The 20191-nt window shown below is 49.8% G+C and overlaps 1 protein-coding gene across 8 annotated transcripts in view; it reads right to left on the bottom strand.

The window, feature by feature from the left end:
* The window catches only part of XG (Xg glycoprotein (Xg blood group)), a 41538-nt gene that overhangs the window by 5305 nt on the left and 16042 nt on the right, over window positions 1-20191 (bottom strand). For 3 of the 8 annotated variants that reach the window (XR_009006753.1, XM_007173833.2, XM_057539074.1), the window contains exons 3-9: window positions 19608-19631; window positions 18442-18504; window positions 15624-15686; window positions 8819-8869; window positions 6156-6197; window positions 4888-4923; window positions 2532-2648 (exon numbers count right to left, since the gene is read on the bottom strand). Coding sequence is in view for 7 of the 8 variants with exons in the window: in XM_007173833.2 (XP_007173895.1) it covers window positions 2532-2648; window positions 4888-4923; window positions 6156-6197; window positions 8819-8869; window positions 15624-15686; window positions 18442-18504; window positions 19608-19631 (396 nt within the window). In the remaining variant the exon portion in view is untranslated. Of the gene's footprint in view, window positions 1-2531; window positions 2677-4887; window positions 4924-6155; window positions 6198-8818; window positions 8870-13552; window positions 14415-15623; window positions 15687-18441; window positions 18505-19607; window positions 19632-20191 lie in introns of those variants that run through there. The other 5 variants (XM_057539078.1, XM_057539075.1, XM_057539080.1 and 2 more) reach the window with 3 other exon arrangements.

Raw genomic sequence — 20191 nt, 5'->3', positions numbered from 1 at the left:
TAGTCTCTACCGTACAGCAAAGTGAATCAGCTAGACGTGTATTTTATCTAGTCCCGAAAAAGGCAGGAGGGAGCGTCAAGACAGGACACTGCTTTAACCAAAAAGGGCTTCCGCCTCAGATAAACGGGAAGGGCATGATCCCAAAAAAAACAAAAACTGCCCCTGCTTCAGAAATTCAAATAGGAGGAGGTGAGTGGACACCAAGTTGTACCAGTGCCAGAAAACTCAGGATATGTCGTAATACTTGAATGCAGTGCTTTTTTAAAAAAATCATAATGAATGCCCAGAAAAGCCCACTGTGAGCATAGTATCAAAATGTGAAATAAACGTGGGATCCAGTCTTGCATTTGTATCTGATGCCTCACTTGCCTCTGGTTGCAGTAAAACTTTATTGACATAAACAGGCAACAAGCCTGCAGGCTGTAGTTTGACAGTTTGTTATTTTTTTAAAAATATGGCACTAAGATAGTATTTATCTTGGTAACTTCGCTTGTTGGGGCTCCCTCCACCCCCTTACATTTGTGCCTGAGATGATGCCTCACTTTCCTTGCCCACTTTCAGCCCTGAGCTCCCAGGGTCACAGGTGCTTACAGAGTTTGGCCAAAGATGCAAGCGAAATTAACACACAGTGTCTCTGTAATGATAAGGCATGTTGCCCAGAAAGTAACGTTGTTCTTCATAAACTGTTTCCCCCCTGCCCCCCAAACTTTCAGGGTCAGGGGTTATATACACCAAGGCTCGCCCTGGCCAGGGGGCTGCTCAGTACCACCCATTCACCAGCAGAGGGAGGCCAAGGGTAGGTTTTGGGATTTTGAAGTCGCCCAAATCCTTAAAAAAATACTCCCGGAATAGGCTTCTGTTTCATAGCTTCCTTCCTGGAGGTGGAGGCCCCCTGGCAAAACACAGACAGATTCTGACATGGTTGGTCTCAGGACCAAACCTTGAGAGACCCCGAGTTAACATCTGAGCTGTTGTTTCTGCAATAAAGCATCCCTCTCTCCACCCACACCCCCGCCCATCTTCCCTTTAGTGATGTCTTTAGGACGTTCACGATCAGCAGACAGGATCTCTGCTCCCAAGGACGGCTACCCACCCGGGCGTGTAATTCTTCAAACCAGGAAGCCTGGACCCAAAGGTGAAGCAGAAAGTCCCAGCACGCCCCCAGCCCTGGCCCCAACCCATTTCCCTGGAGTCTGTGCACCTTTCGACAGAAAGGTTTGCAATTTAGTCCTTCTGTGGTTCTCTTTTGGGAGAAGGGTCCAAAAACTGCAGACTCCACCCAAATATCTTTCCCGACTCCCTTGTGATTGAAAGTTCACTGAAAACAAAAGCAAGTTACTTATGTAAGGTCTGTGGCAGTAAAACCAAATCTTACAGGTGAGAAAACCTTAAAAAAATAATAAAAGTGTAAGCATCTTTTCAAAAGCATCTCTCAGGTCCCCCGTGTGTCCGTAATAAAGTCCCAGCTTTAAAATCCCTTCATTATGCAAGGGGGTCTATATTGGACTTTATCAGAAATAACATTACCAGCGAAGGACCCCAGAAAGTATTTTTGAATTCAGAATATGCTATCATTTATTGAGTGTGACACTTGCACACAGCTCACACAGATACATCGCGGGTGACTGCTTTCAACTCTATGTGCAATATTTTTAAACCCACTGCCTTATTAAACAAAAGCAGACAGAAAGCCTTTTCCTCACGAAATCAAAGTGTGTATTTTGCATGAACTTTTCTGATAGATTGTATTCAAGAGGATTTAGCCTTTCATCATAAGTTAAATAAATTAACTAACATACATTTGTCAAAGAATTTTATAACATAATATAGCCAATATTCTGTAATGCCTGTAAATGCAGTATAACCCTTAAAACTTGTGAAACACTATATTGTACACCTGAAACATATAATATTGTACAGCAAATATGCTTCAATTAAAAAAAATGTATAACAAGAAGAGATCTTAAAAGCCATCATTTAGGTGTGGCTTCAGATCAGCTCTCAAGGCCTATATTAAAAAAAACAAAGCAAAACTACTTTAAAGACTTTTTGAAAAGTAATAAATTCTAAATAAAATGAAACATTTTTCATTTTAAGAACAAATTTCCTAGACACTTATGATTCGTGTGCCAATGTGTCTATTGGACGTAAGTTGTTTTGGCTGTTATTTTATTAAAATAATTTTTTAAGTGAAGTATAGTCAATGTACAATATTGTATTAGTTTCATGCATGCAACATAGCGATTCAACATTTTTATAGATTGTATTCCATTACAGTTACCATAAAATATTGGCTCTATTCCCTGTGCTATACAACATATCCTTGTTGCTTATTTATTTTATACACAGCAGTTTGTTCCTCTTAATCCCTTTGCCCCATCTTGCCCCTCCCTGCTTCCCGCTTCCCTCTCCCCACTGGGAACCACTAGTTTGTTCTCTGTATCTGTGAGTCTGCTTCTGTTTTGTTCCATTTATTCATACATTTATCAGGCTTTACACTTAGGGAAGGTAAAATTGGGAGGGAAACTTGCCATTTGCCCTGCAACAATTCTTCCTCCTGTTGTACTGGAAATAGCTGGCCGTTGCCCCCACCAGGGTCACCAGCACCCCGCACACGATAGGAGACACTATTTTTGCTATCCTGTTGCCTGCGGGAATCCAGAAAAGCAAGATGGTCTAAGAAAAACACAGCCAGCGGGAACACCGCTGATAGTAAATAACTCTGCAATCACATCCCTGGCCCTCCCCACCCTCCTATTCATGGGGAAATGATGGAATTCATACAAGAAGCCGGAGGAAGTGATTCTGCTTTCACCCGAGGGGAGTTTACCAACCAGTCTTATAGAACTGGGGCATCCAACAGTTTTGGGCAGAAGATAGGCTTGATATGTTTTTTCATGTATTTGTGAATTTGGATGAATCTGTAGCTTTGGGGACATAGAATGTTTACTCATGCAAAAAAATTTTTTTAACCAAAAAGTGCGCTGATAGCCCAATGCTCAAATCATGCTGGGGCTCTGAACACAACCGTATAGCAAACATCAATGCTTTAAGGGAAGCTTAGGTTTTCCTGCACAAAATCCAAGGTATGGAACCTTGATGTGACAAAAATCAACACGTCCCCAGAAGAACAAATCGTTGCTTCCATCTAAAATAACCACCCATGTCCTACATCAGATCCAGGCAAGTGCCCGGCGTGTCGTAGGTGACGATGAATGGCCACGCCATGGCTGTAGTTCCCGTGACGCTTGGAAGAGCGTTACCACGGCACCCAGGGATCTAGCCCTCCTTCGTGCTGCTGTCTCACGCTGCCCCCTGCTGGACCCCGCCCTCCAGGGCTCCCCACCCCACGTCCACACCCTCTACCATGTGACTTGGTGGCACGGGAGGTGGGGGGGGCGGTCCAGGTCATCATCCTCAGAATTGGGTCTTCAGCCAATAGAACCAGCAGACACGAAGCTGTGATGCTTCTTATCCTGGTCATGCTTCTCTTTATTCTCTGGTACCATGTCTGGCTGCCCTGTGGCCCATCCTGGCCCGGCCCCTCGGACGGATGTGGGCTGGTTTTAGCCCAATTGCGACTCACATAATCATAATCAACGGTGGTTGTTTAAAATCACTATGTTTGGGGCTCTTTTGTTACATAGCACTGCTAACTGATACACCTCTTTCCTCTCTGCCATCCCCATACAAATCAACCACGTGATATCCATGGTGACTACCAAATGGTCCTGCAGGCTGACCTCTTATCCCCACGTCCACTGTCTCTACAACATCCTCTTTAGTCTGGGAACTAGGTGGGTCTTAACACTGATCTCCCTGACCTTCGCTGGCACTCTGATCCATGCATCACATAGGTATAAACAGGGGCAGGCTTTTTCCCGTGAAGCATGTATAAAGTGCAGACGTGCCCGTGGGGTCGCCTGGCCAGTCACCAGTGTTGCCCCCTGCCCATCACACTCCACACCCTGGCCCCATAAACTACTGTTGTTCCCGGGGGTGTACCCAGCCCGACCTAGCACAGCACCTACCTCTCCCGTCCTGGTTGCCTCTCACCCGTCCTTTAGACCCGGCCTTGGAGATGGTCCCCTCAAGGAGCATCCTTACCCACCTCCGTTCTGCCCCAGCCTAGGATGCGTCCCTCTGTCCTGCCGTGGACCCCATCAAACCATGTGTCAGACCTGGATTCTTGCCCTGAGATGCACCCCTCCTGCCCCACCTCCTGCCCACGAGAAGAAAAGCATCCATGGACTTCCCCAGAATGTCCATACACCCGGCAAATAGCAGTACTGAGACTCGGCATGGGGACAGGGTCTTAAGGTTGGAAAGGCACCTCAACACCTTTCTTCTTCCCAAAGCCATGGGGTCAGCTGGGCGGATTCACTGTCACCCTCCACCTAAATGCCAGATCACCAAGAGGCGGGACCCCATCCTCCCAGTGACACACAACAAAAGCCCACCATCCAGACTCCAGCCTCCACTGCTGGACCTGTGATGGGGCTGGCAGTGCCGTCTGGGGGTTCTCCATGGCTGAATGCCACGACTTCCCCTCTCCTCTCCTTTTTGGCTTCCGGTCAGTAGTGGTCAATGAAAGGGACACCATTGGTGGCCCAGCGGCAGGTCCACGAACCCCAGCCCTGCTCTCAGAGCTCCGAGGCATCTTCCAGCCTGAGGACAGTCCTTGCCCTCCTTCTCTGACCCCCACAGGATGGACCCCTCCCTGAAGGACAGACGTGTGTTCAGGAGCTTCCAGACGAGCATGGGAACCGTAGGTGCTCCCTGAACACCCTCAGGCTGAAATAATTACACGTCTACCCCACCTCATCCCACAGTGACGTGGAGAGCTCGCTCCTGGGAAAGGTGGGGTGCCCCGCCCCTGTGTGTTACCTTGTGGGTTGCCGTGCGAGGGATAGCCATCTCCACCTGGAAGGGGACAAGCACACGGTCATTCATTTATTCGGAAGAGCTGGTCGGGCTGCCTTCTGCTGCCAGCGCCATGAAGATGGTAGGGACGTGGCCACGAGCAGAGCAGACCAAACCTCTGCTCTCACGGAGCTGACCTCCCAGCGGGCAGGTGGGGACAGACAGCTAGGAGGGGGAGATGCAGGCGTTACAGCTAAGCGGGGAGCGGGACCAATGGAGGTGGAGGGGGCGTGGCTCTCACCGCATGGCTCAGGGAATACCACACATATGTGCACACACATGCAGCACACACCCCAAATATACACAGGCACACATACTCACGGATGCACACACGTGCGACACACGAGCGCACGTACTCGCGGATGCACACACATGGGACACACAAGCACACATACTCGTGGATGCACGCACGTGTGACACACGAGCGCACATACACACGGATGCACACACGTGCGACACATGAGCGCACACTCGCGGATGCACACACGTGCGACACACGAGCGCACACACTCGCGGGTGCACACACGTGCAACACACGAGCGCACACACTCGCGGATGCACACACGTGCGGCACACAAGCACGTGTCCACGTGTAAATATGTGCACACACGCACACACTCATACACACATAGGCACCCAGCACGCACATATACACATGCAGCCATGCACGCAGGCGTCACATGCATTGTGCCCGTGTGGACGTGAGCACAGACACATATATGCATGTCTCCACACAGATGTGCATGGTACACGTCCACATGTGTACACGTGAACACACAAGAGCCACACTCACGTATACACATGCACACATCCACCCTTACGTACATGCACATAGTGCACACACATGCATGCATGGACACAACACACAGGCACGCACGTGCACATGGGAACATATGTCCACATGCATAAACACAGGAACCCATGTGCGCGCCCAGCCACGTGCACATGCACATGCATGCATACACGGGCACACACATGTGCATACACACACGTGCAAGCACAGTAACACATGTAAGCAGGCCTCCGATTCTTGAAAGGATTTCAATGTGCAGCCCAGGCAAAGCCCTCCGCAGGTTTGGTGACCGGTGAGGACACAGATTAGCAACCCAGGTGGTCAGGGAGCTTCCATGCAGGACCCCACAGGACACGCTGCCCAGCGGCGCCCACATGGGGTTTAGTTCTCCAGAAGGAGAATTTCTCCTCATGCAGCTTTTAAGGAAGAACTCCTTTACCATAATTACTCCCATGGTCGCTGGGTCTGTAGCGCCCTCCTCCTGCAGGACAGAAAGGCCATGTGAAGAGGAAGGAAATGCCGGCGACATCTCCAAAGGAAGCGACGACGAGAAAGCCAAGATCCCGAAGCAGAGGCTGTGACATCCCGCGAAGACCCCACCTGCTTCTCCCCAAGCCAATGGCAGGGACACGGTCACCCCAGGGCGTCCCCTGAGCACACAGCGACAGGGCTGGGCTCGCCCTGCAAATGCAGCGGGTCTGCTAACAGCAGGTCCGAACCCGCTTCCCGGGCCAACCAGGGAAAACCCCAGCCCCCGAGGCCAGGGAAGTGCCTCCCACAGAAACAGACAACAAAGTCACCTCAGCTAGTAAGAAATAAAGGAGATTTCTCTACACCTTCTTGTGTCCGGACAGCATTTTCTTTTTTGACCGCTTGCGGGATCTTAGCTCCCCGACCAGGGATGGAACCTGCGCCCCCTGTACTGGGAGCGCGGAGTCCTAACCGCTGGACCGCCAGGGAAGTCCCCGGAGAGCAATTTTTAAAGACAGATTTGAGATGAAAACAAAATGCTGGGTGCGAAGGTGGTTCATTTTGAAGCGAAATAGTCTATGTGGGTACGATTTAAATATTGAGAGGTCATTTAATAAAGGCCTCTTCCACGTGGACACAAGCTGTGATGGCCTGAAGTGTGTCCCCGTAAAATTAATATGTTGACGTCCTGATCCCGAAAACCTCAGGATGCCGCTGGATTTGGAGATGGGGGTCTTTAAGGAAATGATTAAAGTAAAATGGGGTCATGAGGGGGGTCCTGATCCCATAGGACTGGTGTCCTTATAAGAAGAGGCGATCTGGACACAGACACACACAGAGGGACGACCCTGTGAGGACACAGGGAGGAGACGGCCGTCTACACGCCCAGGAGAGAGGCCTCGGGAGGGACCAGCCCTGCCCACACCTGGATCTCACATTCCAGCCTCCAGGACGGGGAGAGATACACGTCTGCTGTTTAAGCTGCTCTGTCTGGGGTATTTGGCTCTGGCCGCCGGGGCTCACTCATACGGTGGGTATTAGAAAAACCGGCCATTGAAAGCCAGCCCTTAAAAAGGGCTGATGAGTAAAATGTTTTCGAGGAGGGGACCCCGTCATTGGGCAAACCCTTCCCCGCTGCACAAGGTCAGCCCTGGCCCTTCTGCATTCTTCACAAGGAAAGGCCACCCCAAACACGTGTTGCCACCTGCAGGGAGAAGCTGAGTGACTTCCTGCCCTGAATGACCCAAGCCCTGATGCTAAGCTCAGAGGTGACTCACAGCCTCACCCAGCTGGGAGCCAAGAGAACAGGGGTGCAGACATGTACAGAAGCAGGTGGTCTTTCCAAGAGCCTGATGTGGAAATCAGCCTGGCAGCCCCCCAACCTCCGCTGTGGCCCGTATTTGTGAAACAAATAGGAGTTTCAACCAAAAAGATAGTCGGTCAACTCATTGAAGATGCTCAAAACCCTTCACACACAGGAAACACAGAAAACAATGATGCTTTCAATCAATCTATAGATTGATTTGAGGGTGAAGGGGGTCAGAAGGCACAAACTTCCAGTTAGAAAATAATTAAGTCCTGAGGATGTAATGCCCAGCATCGTGACTACAGTTAATAATATTGTATTGTGGGACTTCCCTGGTGGCGCAGTGGTTAAGAACCCGCCTGCCAATGCAGGGGACACGGGTTCGAGCCCTGGTCCGGGAAGATCCCACGTGCTGCAGAGCAGCTAAGCCCGTGTGCCACAACTACTGAGCCTGCGCTCTAGAGCCCGCGAGCCACAACTACTGAGCCCATGTGCCACAAGTACTGAAGCCCGCGCACCTAGAGCCCGTGCTCAGCAACAAGAGAAGCCACCGCAATGAGAAGCCCGCGCACCGCAATGAAGAGTAGCCCCCGCTCGCCGCAACTAGAGAAAGCCCGCGTGCAGCAACGAAGACCCAATGCAGCCGAAAACAAATAAATTAATTAATTAATTTAAAAAAATAATATCGTGCTGCTTATTTGAAAGTTGCTAAGACAGCAGATCTTAAAAGTTCTCATCACAAGAAAAAAAATTGGAGCTCTGGTAATGCATGTTAACCAGACATATTGTGGTGATCATTTCGCAATAGATACAAATATCGAATTACTATGTTGTACACCTGAAACTAATAAAGTGTTTTACGTCAATTCTATCTCAATTTAGAAACGTGAATCCAAAGCATTTTGTTTTCCCGGCTGTGACATCTTGCCTCCAGTCTTCCCTTACAGAACCAGAGACCATCTGAAGATTCCAAGATCCACCCACCACTTTGAGAAAAGCTGATGTAGACAAGAACCCCATTTATCGCTCCTGTGGAACGTTCCTTTCGTTCTTGGCGTCCCCAGAAAGAATCTCCAATTCATCGGCTGTTCTGTCCCTGACGACGCTTGTGGCCTGTTGTTCTGTGTCTTTTTACCTGGACAAAGGTGCGTGGGGCAGCACCTGGAGGGCAGGACGAGGCCCAGCAGAGGGTCAGCAGAAAGGGCTCAGAGGATCAACGCCAGCACAGAGGCTTCCAGCACCCAAGACCCCAGGAGGAAGGCACGGGAGCCCCGGAAACGCCAGCCCTGCCTCACCACCCACGCGGGCCCTGGTGCTGGACGTACCATGCGTGCTTCCGTGGCCGTCATGACTGGGGGGGTAGCTGCCACCGCCTCCTGCAGGAGAGAAGATGGATTTGAGGAACATTCTGGACGCGGAGTTTGGGTTCCAACAGGTATCCACCTGGGATGTTGGCCATGGCACCAAAGCCGGGCCCAAGACTCACCCCAAAGACAGCCCCACGTGATGGCAAAGCAGGGTCCACCAGGGGATGCCCACAGGAGTCCCCGCACCGCCCGCCAAAGTCAGGTCTTCTGGGTGGGAAAGCCCATGCCGCACGGAGCCCTTTAGAAAGTTCTGTGCCTTCAGAGCACACACATGCCCTCCCCCCAACCAGGGCTCCGAATTAATGCAGGCTTGCCCCCCTCCTGCAGGGACCCAGGTACAGAATCGCCTCAGTGAGAAGGAAGATCGGGCGGACAATCCCGATCGTAAACGTTCTTTGTTAGACACTGGGCACTTTTAATTTTCCCCAATTGTTACTGTAATAACCTTGAAGACAAAGCTATTTCTTGATGGCCTTTAAACACCACGGAAAAGATGGCTGGATGCAACGTGCTTGTCCAGAAGAGGAATACGACCCTGGGAAAGTATCAGGGGCAAGTCTCTGAACTCTTCTCAAAGAGAATCACAGCATGAAAGACACGAGAAACTTCGCCTGCTGGGAAACCAAAGCCCCGTAGGTCACCCTCCGGAGCCTGGCACTGCGTGCGTCTCTCTCCTGTATGTGCACATGGCCTGCACGTTCACTGATACGGGAAAGAGTCTATGCGGCCGCTCGCACTTCAGTTACGGAGAAAACCTTACACTCAAAGTTTCATATATACATATACGTATGTGTAAAGATATCTATACACAATATAGATATATTCATATATAATGTTCTATACATACACACATACAGAGAGAAGTTTATATGTATATATAGAAAGGCATATAAACATATAAAGATGTATACATATATAAAGATATAGATATGTACACATATGAAGGTATTTATACACACTCATAAATATATACATATATAAAGATATATGTACACATATAAAGATGTATCTATACATACATAAAGATACATACATACGTACACATATGAAGCTATACACACACATACATACATATAAAAAGGTATATACAAATGTAATTTTATAAAATTTTTCTCGTGTTTTTTAAATTTTATACAAGTGTATAAACACATATATTAATATATAAACACAAACATACAGAAAAGTGTTATGCAGGTACAAGTATATAAATATAAAGATATGTATAGAAACATAAACATACACATAAAGGTATATATCTATAAGGATGTATATGTGTGTATACATATAAAGGTACATATGTACATAGGTATATGCACATATATAAAGGTACATATATATCAAGATACCTATATATATAGAGAGAGAGAGAGAGCGCGAGATATCTATGTGTGTATATATATAAACACGCACATAAATATACATATACATACTTATATAAGGATATGTGTAGAAAGGTATATATACACAACTATAAAGATGTATAGAGGAGACTAGATCTTTGTTCCCGTCACAAAAAAAAGAAACGGTTAATTATGTAACAGGACAGAGGTGTTAGCTGAGGCGACAGTGGTGATCACACCGCAATGTATAAGAGCATCAAATCATCACACTGTACCCCTTACACTTACAAAATGTTATGTGTCGATTGTATCACAATAAAAATACATTTTAGGAGAGATACATAGAGAGAGACATGCATCTATAAAGGCACGTATAGACACAGCATCTGTATAAAGATAGGACTGCAGACACACGCATACGGAGGCACGTATGTAAGCACGTGTGTAAAGGAATGTACGTACATAGGCACATGTACACACACACACACACACACACGTTCACATGGAGACGATCCCCGCTTCTGAAGGGCGTCTGTGCCGTGGCCAGTTTGGTCCACCTCGCAAGGCCCCGGCGCGGACAGACGGACGGACGCAGGGACCCGCCGCGGTGCGGGGATGGAGGGGAGGGCCCGCGCGCCACCTCCCACGGGGGGGTCACAGATCACAGGAGCCAGCGGACGGCCCGGGCCTGGGCGGGTGGCGGCCGGCATCTAGGTCCCCGTCGCTCAGGGACCCTGTGGACAGAGCGCAGGGCCCTCGCAGCCCGCCCTCCGGGGAGCCCTCTGCACACCCAGGCCTGTGAGCGTGAGGGGGGCACGGGGGGCACTGGGGCCAGACGCCAGAGGTCCTGGCGGCCGGGGTTCCTGCCTGCGGGCAGTGTGCGGGGACCCAGCACCCTGGGAAGGGCCGCCGCTGAGACAGACGCCCTCCGACTGCAGAGCTTAGAGGGAACACGGCCTGGGGGGGGAAGAGGGCCGGCTCTTCATCCCTCGGACCCCCCAGGTCTGCCTTCCCCTGGATGGGGCCCCTGCTTCCGGACCGCCCATTCGCTCCCCCGCCCGCCTTGCTGCGTGGCTGGTACAGTCCGTTTGGTGCCCAGAACCAGGCTCGGCCCATAGCAAGCGCTCAAGGAAGTGCTTTCCGAGCCCTCAGCGCAAGCTAAGCTGCCGTCCTCAGAAGGGGTCCGTCCGGGGGGGCAGCTACAAACCTGCAGAGGACGCTATCCTGCCCCTCGCGCCCACCTGGGCAGCCTACTGCAGCCCCGCTGCACAGCCCGCACGGCGGACCCCCCGGGGCTTGCCCCAGTCCCAGGAGGGCCTTGATGTCCCAGCCGGGAGCGTGGGGCCCGGCTCCAGGCTCTGTCCCCTCTCCCCGCCCCGCGGCCTCCCCGTCCAGGCCTGCCTCGGGAAGAGCGGGGTGGTAGCTACAGACGACAGCAAACTCCCTCCTGCGGGCCCTTCTCCGGGGACCCCAACCTGCTACTTCCACCCCCCCCAGCCTCAAGCAAGATTTACAAAGAGGATGCAGCCAGCGACACTGTGATTTTAACCAGAAATGTACATATTTGGTTTTCCTCCCTAATCCAAACACAGAGCCCCTTGGAATTTCCTAAATGGTAGGAATGGTAAAGGAGTCTTTTGTGAAGTGACAAAAGAGATAAAGGTGTCTTTTGTTATTCAGAACAAGCCCCTTCAAACCACACCTGAGTTTATGTTAATGAGGTGACTTTTGGAAAGCCCTGGAGGATGCTGGTCGCCGGGGCAACCAACCGGTGATTGGAGGGTTGGGACTTCCAGCCTCACCCCCATGCGGTGGCCGAGGAGTTCATCAGTCAGGCTCACAGGACAGAGCCTTCGTAAAAACCCAGGAGACAGGGTTCGGAGAGCTTCTGAATGAGTAAATTTAACTACATGGTGGAAAGCAATGCACCCCAACTCCAGAAGCTCTTACACTTGGGACCCCCTCGCCCTGTGTCTCTTCATCTGGCTGTTCATCTGTGTCGTTTATCATATCCTTTATGTGAAATAAAATTCAGGTTCTATGGCAGGGCAAGAACAATTTAAACATAAGAAATTTTCTCTTCCCTTTGGCCTCCTCTCTCCCCCCGCCCGCCCTGCTGTGCATTGTGTACCTGCCTTAGGCATTGGTCGGACCTCCCCCGTCAGCAGGAATATCTGCTCAGCCATAAACAGCAGCGTTCTCCCAGCATCCACAAGACGACTCCTAACAAGGTAACCTTCCTTCTCCATCTTGTAAGGGACCACAATGACGCTTAGACCTGGGTTGTGTAAACTGTCACTAGTACATGCTGTGATGTCCAGCCCTCTGTCTCAAAAAACTTATAGAAGTGGGCCTTGACTTCTAAACGGGGCGGAACAGTTCTCAGACTTTTCTGAGATGCTCTACCTGGGTTATAATTATCAAATCTGGCTCGAATAAAATTTTCCATGTCCTTCTGAGCTCGACCGATTAATTTTTTGTCAACATTTACAATAAACTGGTAAATGTAAGTCAGAAACGTAAGTATTTCTCTGAGTTCTGTGAGCTATTTTAACAAAGTAACCGAACCCGAGGCGGGGTCGTGGGAATCTCCGATCTATAGCCAGTGGGTCAGAGTCACAGGTGACGAGCTGGGACTTGGGACTGTTGTCTGCAGTGGGGACAGTCCTGTAGGACCGAGCTCTTAACCTGCGGGGTCGAAGGCTGACTCCAGGTAGATGACACCAAAATCGAATTAATCGCTGGGGTGGTTTTGGAAAACACACACGGGACAGACCGCGAGGTTGCCCATTGGAGAAACCCAGATACGATCCCTGTGGTCCTCCAGAATATTCCTGGCCTCCTTCTTACTGAACTTGCTCCTGTCCTGAGCAGATTTTTTAACTTTGTCAGAATAGAATCAGATTTAACATGCAAAGCATCGGCAAAGCTCATCTGTGGGTTTAGTCACTGCCATTTCTAAAGCTCTTCTAAGCAGCAAACGTTCAGACCCTTTTCTGGGGATGCTTCTAGGTGAAGTCTGGGGACGGGCATGGCGATCACAGCCTGGGCTGCCCACTGCGGTCGGGTCACAGAGACAGGTCTGTGTTTCGGAATCAGAATAAACCTCAGGGCTTTCAGGGGTTTGGGGCGAGCCTGGCTGCTGGGTATAAGCCGACCTGTGGGGGATCCGGGTGCCGTGGGGGTGTCAGGAGACAGCAGAACCCAAGACGGACGATGGCCGTGCCAGACAGGAAGCTGTGCATTCTGCGAGCTCCTGCGGGTCACAAGCCGCCGCCCCGGGCCCCCTGCCTCCCGCCCCCTGCCTGACCCCACCCACCCACATCCTGCAAACACAGGGGGACCCCAGCCCTCAGGTCTGAGCTGTGCCGTTTGCTAATACTCTCCAGATGCCCACAGCCAAGCGCAAAGTTGCAAGATGCGGACGGAAAGGAAAATAGGGGAAGGCCCTCGACCCCGGGCTGGGGCCGGCGGGGTGGGAGCATTTGGGGCTGGATGCATGAAATCTATGCGTTTCCTCTCCAGAAGCCAAAGAGATGGCCCCCAAAGATGCACGCGTGAGAGAAGACGGTCCTATTGCCCTGAGGGTCCACCCAGCAAAAGCTGACACCACCGTAACCCACCATCCCCGCTTTGCGAGCCTGGCGTCCCCAGATCTCCTTTCCTTCCTGCTCGGACGTCAAATGCCCCTCTGGCCTCCGGAAACTTGTTGAAGGCCCTGCTACTTGGGGCCACCATGAGATCCAAGGGGATTGTCTCATGATGTGCGAGACCCCTAATTGTCTCATGATGTGTGAGACCCCTGATGGCTCTTCCTCTCCCTGTCTGCTCCCTGCAGAAGTGACTCGGTCCGTCTCCAAGAAACCCACGCGGAGACGCAGCCCTCCCTCCAGGGTATAAATCGTGCTGCTGGGGGTTATGAAAAGTGTCAGATGCAGAAGGCAGGCAGGAGTCCTTCTGCCTTCTCTCAGCGAGGATCACCCCCTCGGCGAAGCCTTCCCAGAGCCGTGGGGAACCCCAAGGAAGGGGTGTCCCTTGTGTGTCCTGCCACCCAGCACAGGTGTGAAGCAAAAGACAGGGCAGCGTCTTCAACAAGATCAGATGAAGCCTCTGGAGAGCTCAAGGGCTCTATTTCGCTTAAAGGCGTGTCTCAGGACTTCCCTGGTGATCCAGTGGTCAAGACTCTGCTCTTCCAGGGGACACAGGTTCGATCCCTGGTGGGGGAAATGAGATCCCACATGACGTGTGGCCAATAATAATTGATAATAATAATAAAAGGGTGTCTCCTGAAACATCTTGGAGGAGAGAACAGCTTTGTGAGAACCCCTTAGGAACATCTTGCTGGGCGCTGTCAATCAAAGAGCGCAGCCTTTTGGAGGCGGGGCCGTTAGACCTTTCAAGCCAACATCACAGTGGAGGGTATGTGTCCTGATGAAGGCGTTTAGGGGTGAGCCCTCCGTCGCTGAAATTAGCTAAGGCATTGCTCATGCACCTGATCTTTACAGGACCTACTGTGTGCTACGCCTGGCTTCTGGCTCTGGGGATGCATCGGTGGAGGAAAGGCAAAAATCCCTGCGTGTGTGTGTGTGTGCGCTTTTCATTCTAACTCAAGGAAATAAATGAACCACAATTGCATGGCATTGCATGTTACAAAGTATAACATGATCTCCTGCTGCAGGGCAAAGGGATACAGAGAAAGGATCACAGTTTAGGATCTAGAGGTCAGGTCTCGGAGACAGAGATGCCCCCCCAAGCTGAAACCTGCAGGGAAGAAATGATGCTTGGGTCTCTCTGAAGGTTGTCTGGTTGGGCAGACATAAGCAACGGTGTTTTGCACCCTAGGAATTCAACGTTCGAATAATATCTCAAGAGAATCGGAAACAGGGGAACTCCCCATTGCCAAACCAGCTGGAAATGGGGATACCCGTAGAGCTGACCTTTCCCCAGCACCCATCTGTCGGCACACGTGTCTGCCCAAGCCCCGGAATTCTTGCGATTCTCCCACCACCATGAGCCGGCATCCCTTCCCGAGTGGTCCTCCCCCAGGTGCCTGGATTCCCAACACGTCACTCGACCTATGGCGGGAACTCAGGCAACGTGGCCCCAAACGGCTCTTGACGAGGGAAGCAAAACTCAACGGAACACCCAAAACAGAGCAACCAAGGACAAAGAGAATCCCCTTCCTCCATAGTGACGTGAGATGCCTTTGGGGCGCATTGCATTTTTTCAGCCCCAAACCAAACCAAACAAAATGCATCCTCTATCAACAGAGGGATTGGTAACAGCAGGTGAACTCCTTGTTAAAGAACCTCTGCATATTTCAAACGCCAACTCGTATTTCACCGTCCTAGGACAGAATTCCAAGGTGGTCTGTTACATCCCTCCCAACGCTTCCGGAAGGCGTCTCAATACTCAGGACTCACCTCCACTGTTGTCAGAGCCGCCAGGCTGGGGACGTGGCATTGGCTTTGGCCTTGGATAGATATCTGTTGGAAAACACCAAGGTGATGTTAGGAAAAGAATGACATCTTCCCGCAATGAACCATTCACACAATACAAAAGACCGAAATACAAAATGATATTCCGGCTTATTTATATTTGCTGTTTATCGCTTTCACAGAACCTCTGGTACTCAAAGTCTCCAAAGCTTTAAAAACCATGTTGATCTCGGGGACCAGAACCTCCTTATTTGGTTCTGAAAGCAAGAAGTTCATGGATTCCTGAAATGAATCTGGCAGACGCTGCCCTGTGAATGTTCCAATGTTTAGCGTTATCGCAAACATCAGGTTGTTTGCAAAAGCCCGTCGTCAGTATTAGGACAAAAGCATCTCACATTTTTGATGACGTGTTACCCTTCCTGCTGTGCGTGTGTACATGCCCTCACTGGAGTTAATCTTAACTTTTGTCACAAATGCCCTTAATCTGTCCTTCAAACTTAGCCCAAGCTTCCTGCCCCAGAGCCTTGGCACAAAACACTGTCTCTGCCAGGATCTCCCATTCCGCCTTCAGGGCCTTTCTTGCACAGCAGAATGTTCCAGAACAGCCTGTATTCAAGGGACTGCTCACCACTGCCTTCAATGACTCACCTTTCTTCTCGAGAGACACATACAGGAACTGGGTGAGCCAGGGAGCAAGCATGAAATTTAAGGAGACCTTCTACTCCTGTATTGCTGTTTCCATACTTAAGTTCTAATCAAGTTCTTTCCCTTCTTCGTTTGCTGTGTGTGTTGAGTTTGCTGCGTCCCTGTTTTTACATGTTCTATCGTTTCATTATGAATCATGCCAAATGGGTCAGGCAGAAAGCATATTCACTGAGGCTGCTCAGTGTTCCAAAACTTCTTAATCAAGACGTGTTCCCCAATAAACAATAAACCATCAGAAGAACCAGCATCTAAGGGAACGTCAGGCTGATACCAAAAGCCACATAACTCATATCAAATATCAATTCATTATTTGGGGGCACCATTTTAAAGGCATCTCCCCACTGGGTTTTAGCAAAGCTTGAAAACAAAGGCCAGAAAGCAACCTTCCTCTAATTTGGAATGTGTCAGCTGCTGGAACCCTGAGTCATAGAGCGACCCCTCCCAAGCGTGAGGCTTGCTACCCACGCCCTGGGGTGGATGAGTCACCCTGGTCCTGGTGACTCATCTTACAGGATGGCCAGCATCTAACATTCTCTGCACCCCGTAGGAGGGAAGCCCATGGGAATACGTTTAACCCGAGATCCCCAAATAGACTGTAGCAAGAAACACTCCCCAGGAGGGATTTCCATCGGCATCTTGTAGAATAATAGCGCTCCATCGGACAATAGTTTGTTGAAAAGGCTGGGAGGAATTTTTACAAGACAGGAATCGAGGGAGCTGGGATGTTAAAATTGGAGGGGAAAAAAAAAAACAAAGAGGATGAAACCGAGCAGGACCCAGTGGGGCTCCTGGGCACAAAAGCCTTCCTGTGTCCCCCCGTTTCTTGATTACAGGAAATAGGCTTCATTCAGCCCCCACGACCTACCCTGAGTTCCAACGGGCAGATTCAAGCAGTTGCTAATCAGGGAAGGGAGGGGACGCAGAGACAAGGGAGGAGCAGTGAAGAAACAATAGTGCAGCCTTTGGGGCAGGTCCTGGTTCCCCCTCGAGGGTACACATGACAGTACTGCTTGGCAGATATCGAAACCCCCAACAAATGGACGATGTTGACTACTTGATAAATCATTCTTCATTCCACAGAGAAGGCCACGGTTTGATAACCTCTGAGAAGCACAGACGCCCATCAGGAGGCCACCTGAGCCCAAGTGATGTCCAGATTGAAGGAGTGCAGGTCCTGCAGGTACCCTGGTCCTCTCGGCAACCCCACCCCTTGAACCATGGCTATAAAACTCCTCACCGAATCCCACCCCAGGTAGGGACACAGTTTTGAGGGCAGGAGCCCACTGTGTTCTCCTTTGCCGGGCAAAGCAACGAAGCTATTCTTTTCTACTTCACCTGAAACTCTGTCTCTGAGATTCAATTTGGCATCGGTGTACAGAGGCCAAGTTTCGGTATCAAGGATGACAAAGTAGTGACGTAAGCGTCCCTTAACTAATGCAGTTAGTGGCCTGGGCTGCTTTGCAATTAGGTAACAGCTTCGTAGAACCTTACGTCTTACTTTTCGTGACATCTCCCTCACCGTGGCCATCGCCACCGCCGAGGAGATGAATTTCCACCCATCTCAAGGCCACACCAAGCTTCCAGGAAGCTTCCGCAGGTCGTCAACTTGGCCAGTGTCACTGGTCACCTCTGCCTGGTCAGCTTTTAGGTCTTTAGGGTTTTTGAATTGCTGAGGACTTTATGGGCTATTGGCTAATATTACCCCCCTCCCGGCCCCCCCCCTTTTTTTTAAAAAAAAAGTGATGTATAGGCGCAGTGTCTGCCAAGCTTTTAAAACAAAGGAGAAACTGAGGATAAATGACCTAAAACGCACAGTGCACGGGAAGTCATTAGGAACCACGGAAACAGCTAGAAAAAGACTCGTCCTCCAGCCTGATTAAAATTCCAGCACAATAATGACCAACGTCTCCAAATGCTCAGTATTCTCCAAGTGTCTGAGCAACAAGGAAATAAAATAATGCAATCTGCTCCCCCCGCCCCCGGAAAAGCTAAGCTGGCTCTTACTTCAGAAGCAGCCAGATGAAAACTCGTAGTTAAAAACAAAACAAAAAGAAGCACCTTTCATCAGACTTGTTTTGAAATGAATGAACGTTCTTACTTCCACTGTTGTCGGGATTTCCAGGCTGGGGCTGGTACGGAGGCCTCGGCTTTGGGTAGATATCTGTGGGGAAGACAACAGTGCATGTTTGGAAGAGAAAAATGTCCTTCCGTCAGTAGCAGCCTACAAAATAAGAACTAGAGCTTATATTTTATTCACAGTTGCTGCTCACAGACTTACAGATCACCATCGAGCCGCTAAAAATCACTTAGCTGCTAGAAATAAAGCCTCAGAACGTAGAACTTAAAGAAAAAACTGCATACACACAGTTACAAAACTGTTTAGCCTTTACATTGTACGCAAAAAAAAAAAACACCCCAAAACTGTTTATTCCTTGAAGATTATTTTGTCTGACGTTGCTACATGATGCCATTTTCCTCTGGTTAGTATCTGTCTCCAAATCTTTACCCAAACATTTACTTTCACTTTGTTTAATAGCATATTAAAGTGCTTTAAGCCCTGTCTTTTAACATAGTCGTTAAATCATTTTACATCTACAGTAATTAACGTTACGTTATTCCTACTATTTTTTTTTTTCCTTTCTTTTCTTTTTGTAAAATTTCTGGACCTCTACTTAGTTAATCAAGTTTACTTTATTCTTCATTGAATCAAGTTTATTTTATTCTTCATTTAATCCAGCTTATTCTTCATTTTTCTCTATTTAGTTAATCAAGTTTATTCTTCATTCAATCAACTTTATTATTCTTTTCATCAACTTTATTCTTAATTTGTTCTCTCCTGGGCTAACGTAGGAATTATACACGATCAACCTAAGTGTGTGTGTTTCTGTTGAAGTCCTTGTTTTCAGTTCATTTGGGTCTATACCCAGGAGTAGAACTGCTGCATCATAGGGAAATTCTATACGTAGCTTTCTGAGCAGCTGCCAGACTGTTTTCCGCTGAGACTGCACCATTTTCTATCCCCACCAGCAACGCACGAGGGCTCCAGTGTCTCCACACCCTCACCGACACTTGGTATCGCCCATATTTTGATTCCAGCAGTCCTAGTAGGAATGATGTCTCACTGAGATTTTGATTTCCAGTTCCCCAAGGGCTAGGCTTTGCGTTAAACACCTGCCCCCCTTTCACACACTCCACGTCCCTAGAAACACCGTCAGAAAGCTCGTCTCAGGGGCGTAGCCTCATTTCTGGGCAGTAGTCACTCACCTGAGCTTGGCTTCTTGGTGGGCTCTGCGGACAAAGAGAGAACGTACATTCAACACGCATCGAGGATTTACGTGCAGCTCAAAGAAAGAATCGTTAACGCCCTAATAAACAATGAGAATTTCAAGGCACTAACACAGACATGATATGAACACAAATTCCACTCTGTATTCGGGGGGGGGGGGGGGGGAAGAACAAAAGCATCCTTAAAACCCACGCCCACCAGTCTCCACGGGAGCTGTGCAGAGGTCCAGGTGGGGGAGCAAAGCTTTCCTGAGGTGGTCAGCTCAGCTCCTCAGGAAGTGAGTTTCCTCCGAGCCTTGCAGGAGGTGAGGGAGCGAGATTTCGGACGCTCGCAGGATGACCGGCTGAGCAAAAAGCATCCAGAGGGCAGAGGGGCGCGCAGAGTTCGTGCCAGACAGACGTGCAAGGTGACAACACGCCTGCAGAGCAGAGGTAGGGCGGGTGACGGCCGATCTGGAGAGGAGCTTCCCCCGGGCGGGTGACGGCCGATCTGGAGAGAAGCTTCCCCCCGATTCCAGGACAATGCTTCTCTCACTTTCTTGCACGTGTTTCTTCACGTGACA

This window comes from Balaenoptera acutorostrata, chromosome X, assembly GCF_949987535.1.
Source record: "Balaenoptera acutorostrata chromosome X, mBalAcu1.1, whole genome shotgun sequence".
Classification (NCBI taxonomy): domain Eukaryota; kingdom Metazoa; phylum Chordata; class Mammalia; order Artiodactyla; family Balaenopteridae; genus Balaenoptera; species Balaenoptera acutorostrata.
This window is presented reverse-complemented; position numbering and strand designations above follow the sequence as displayed.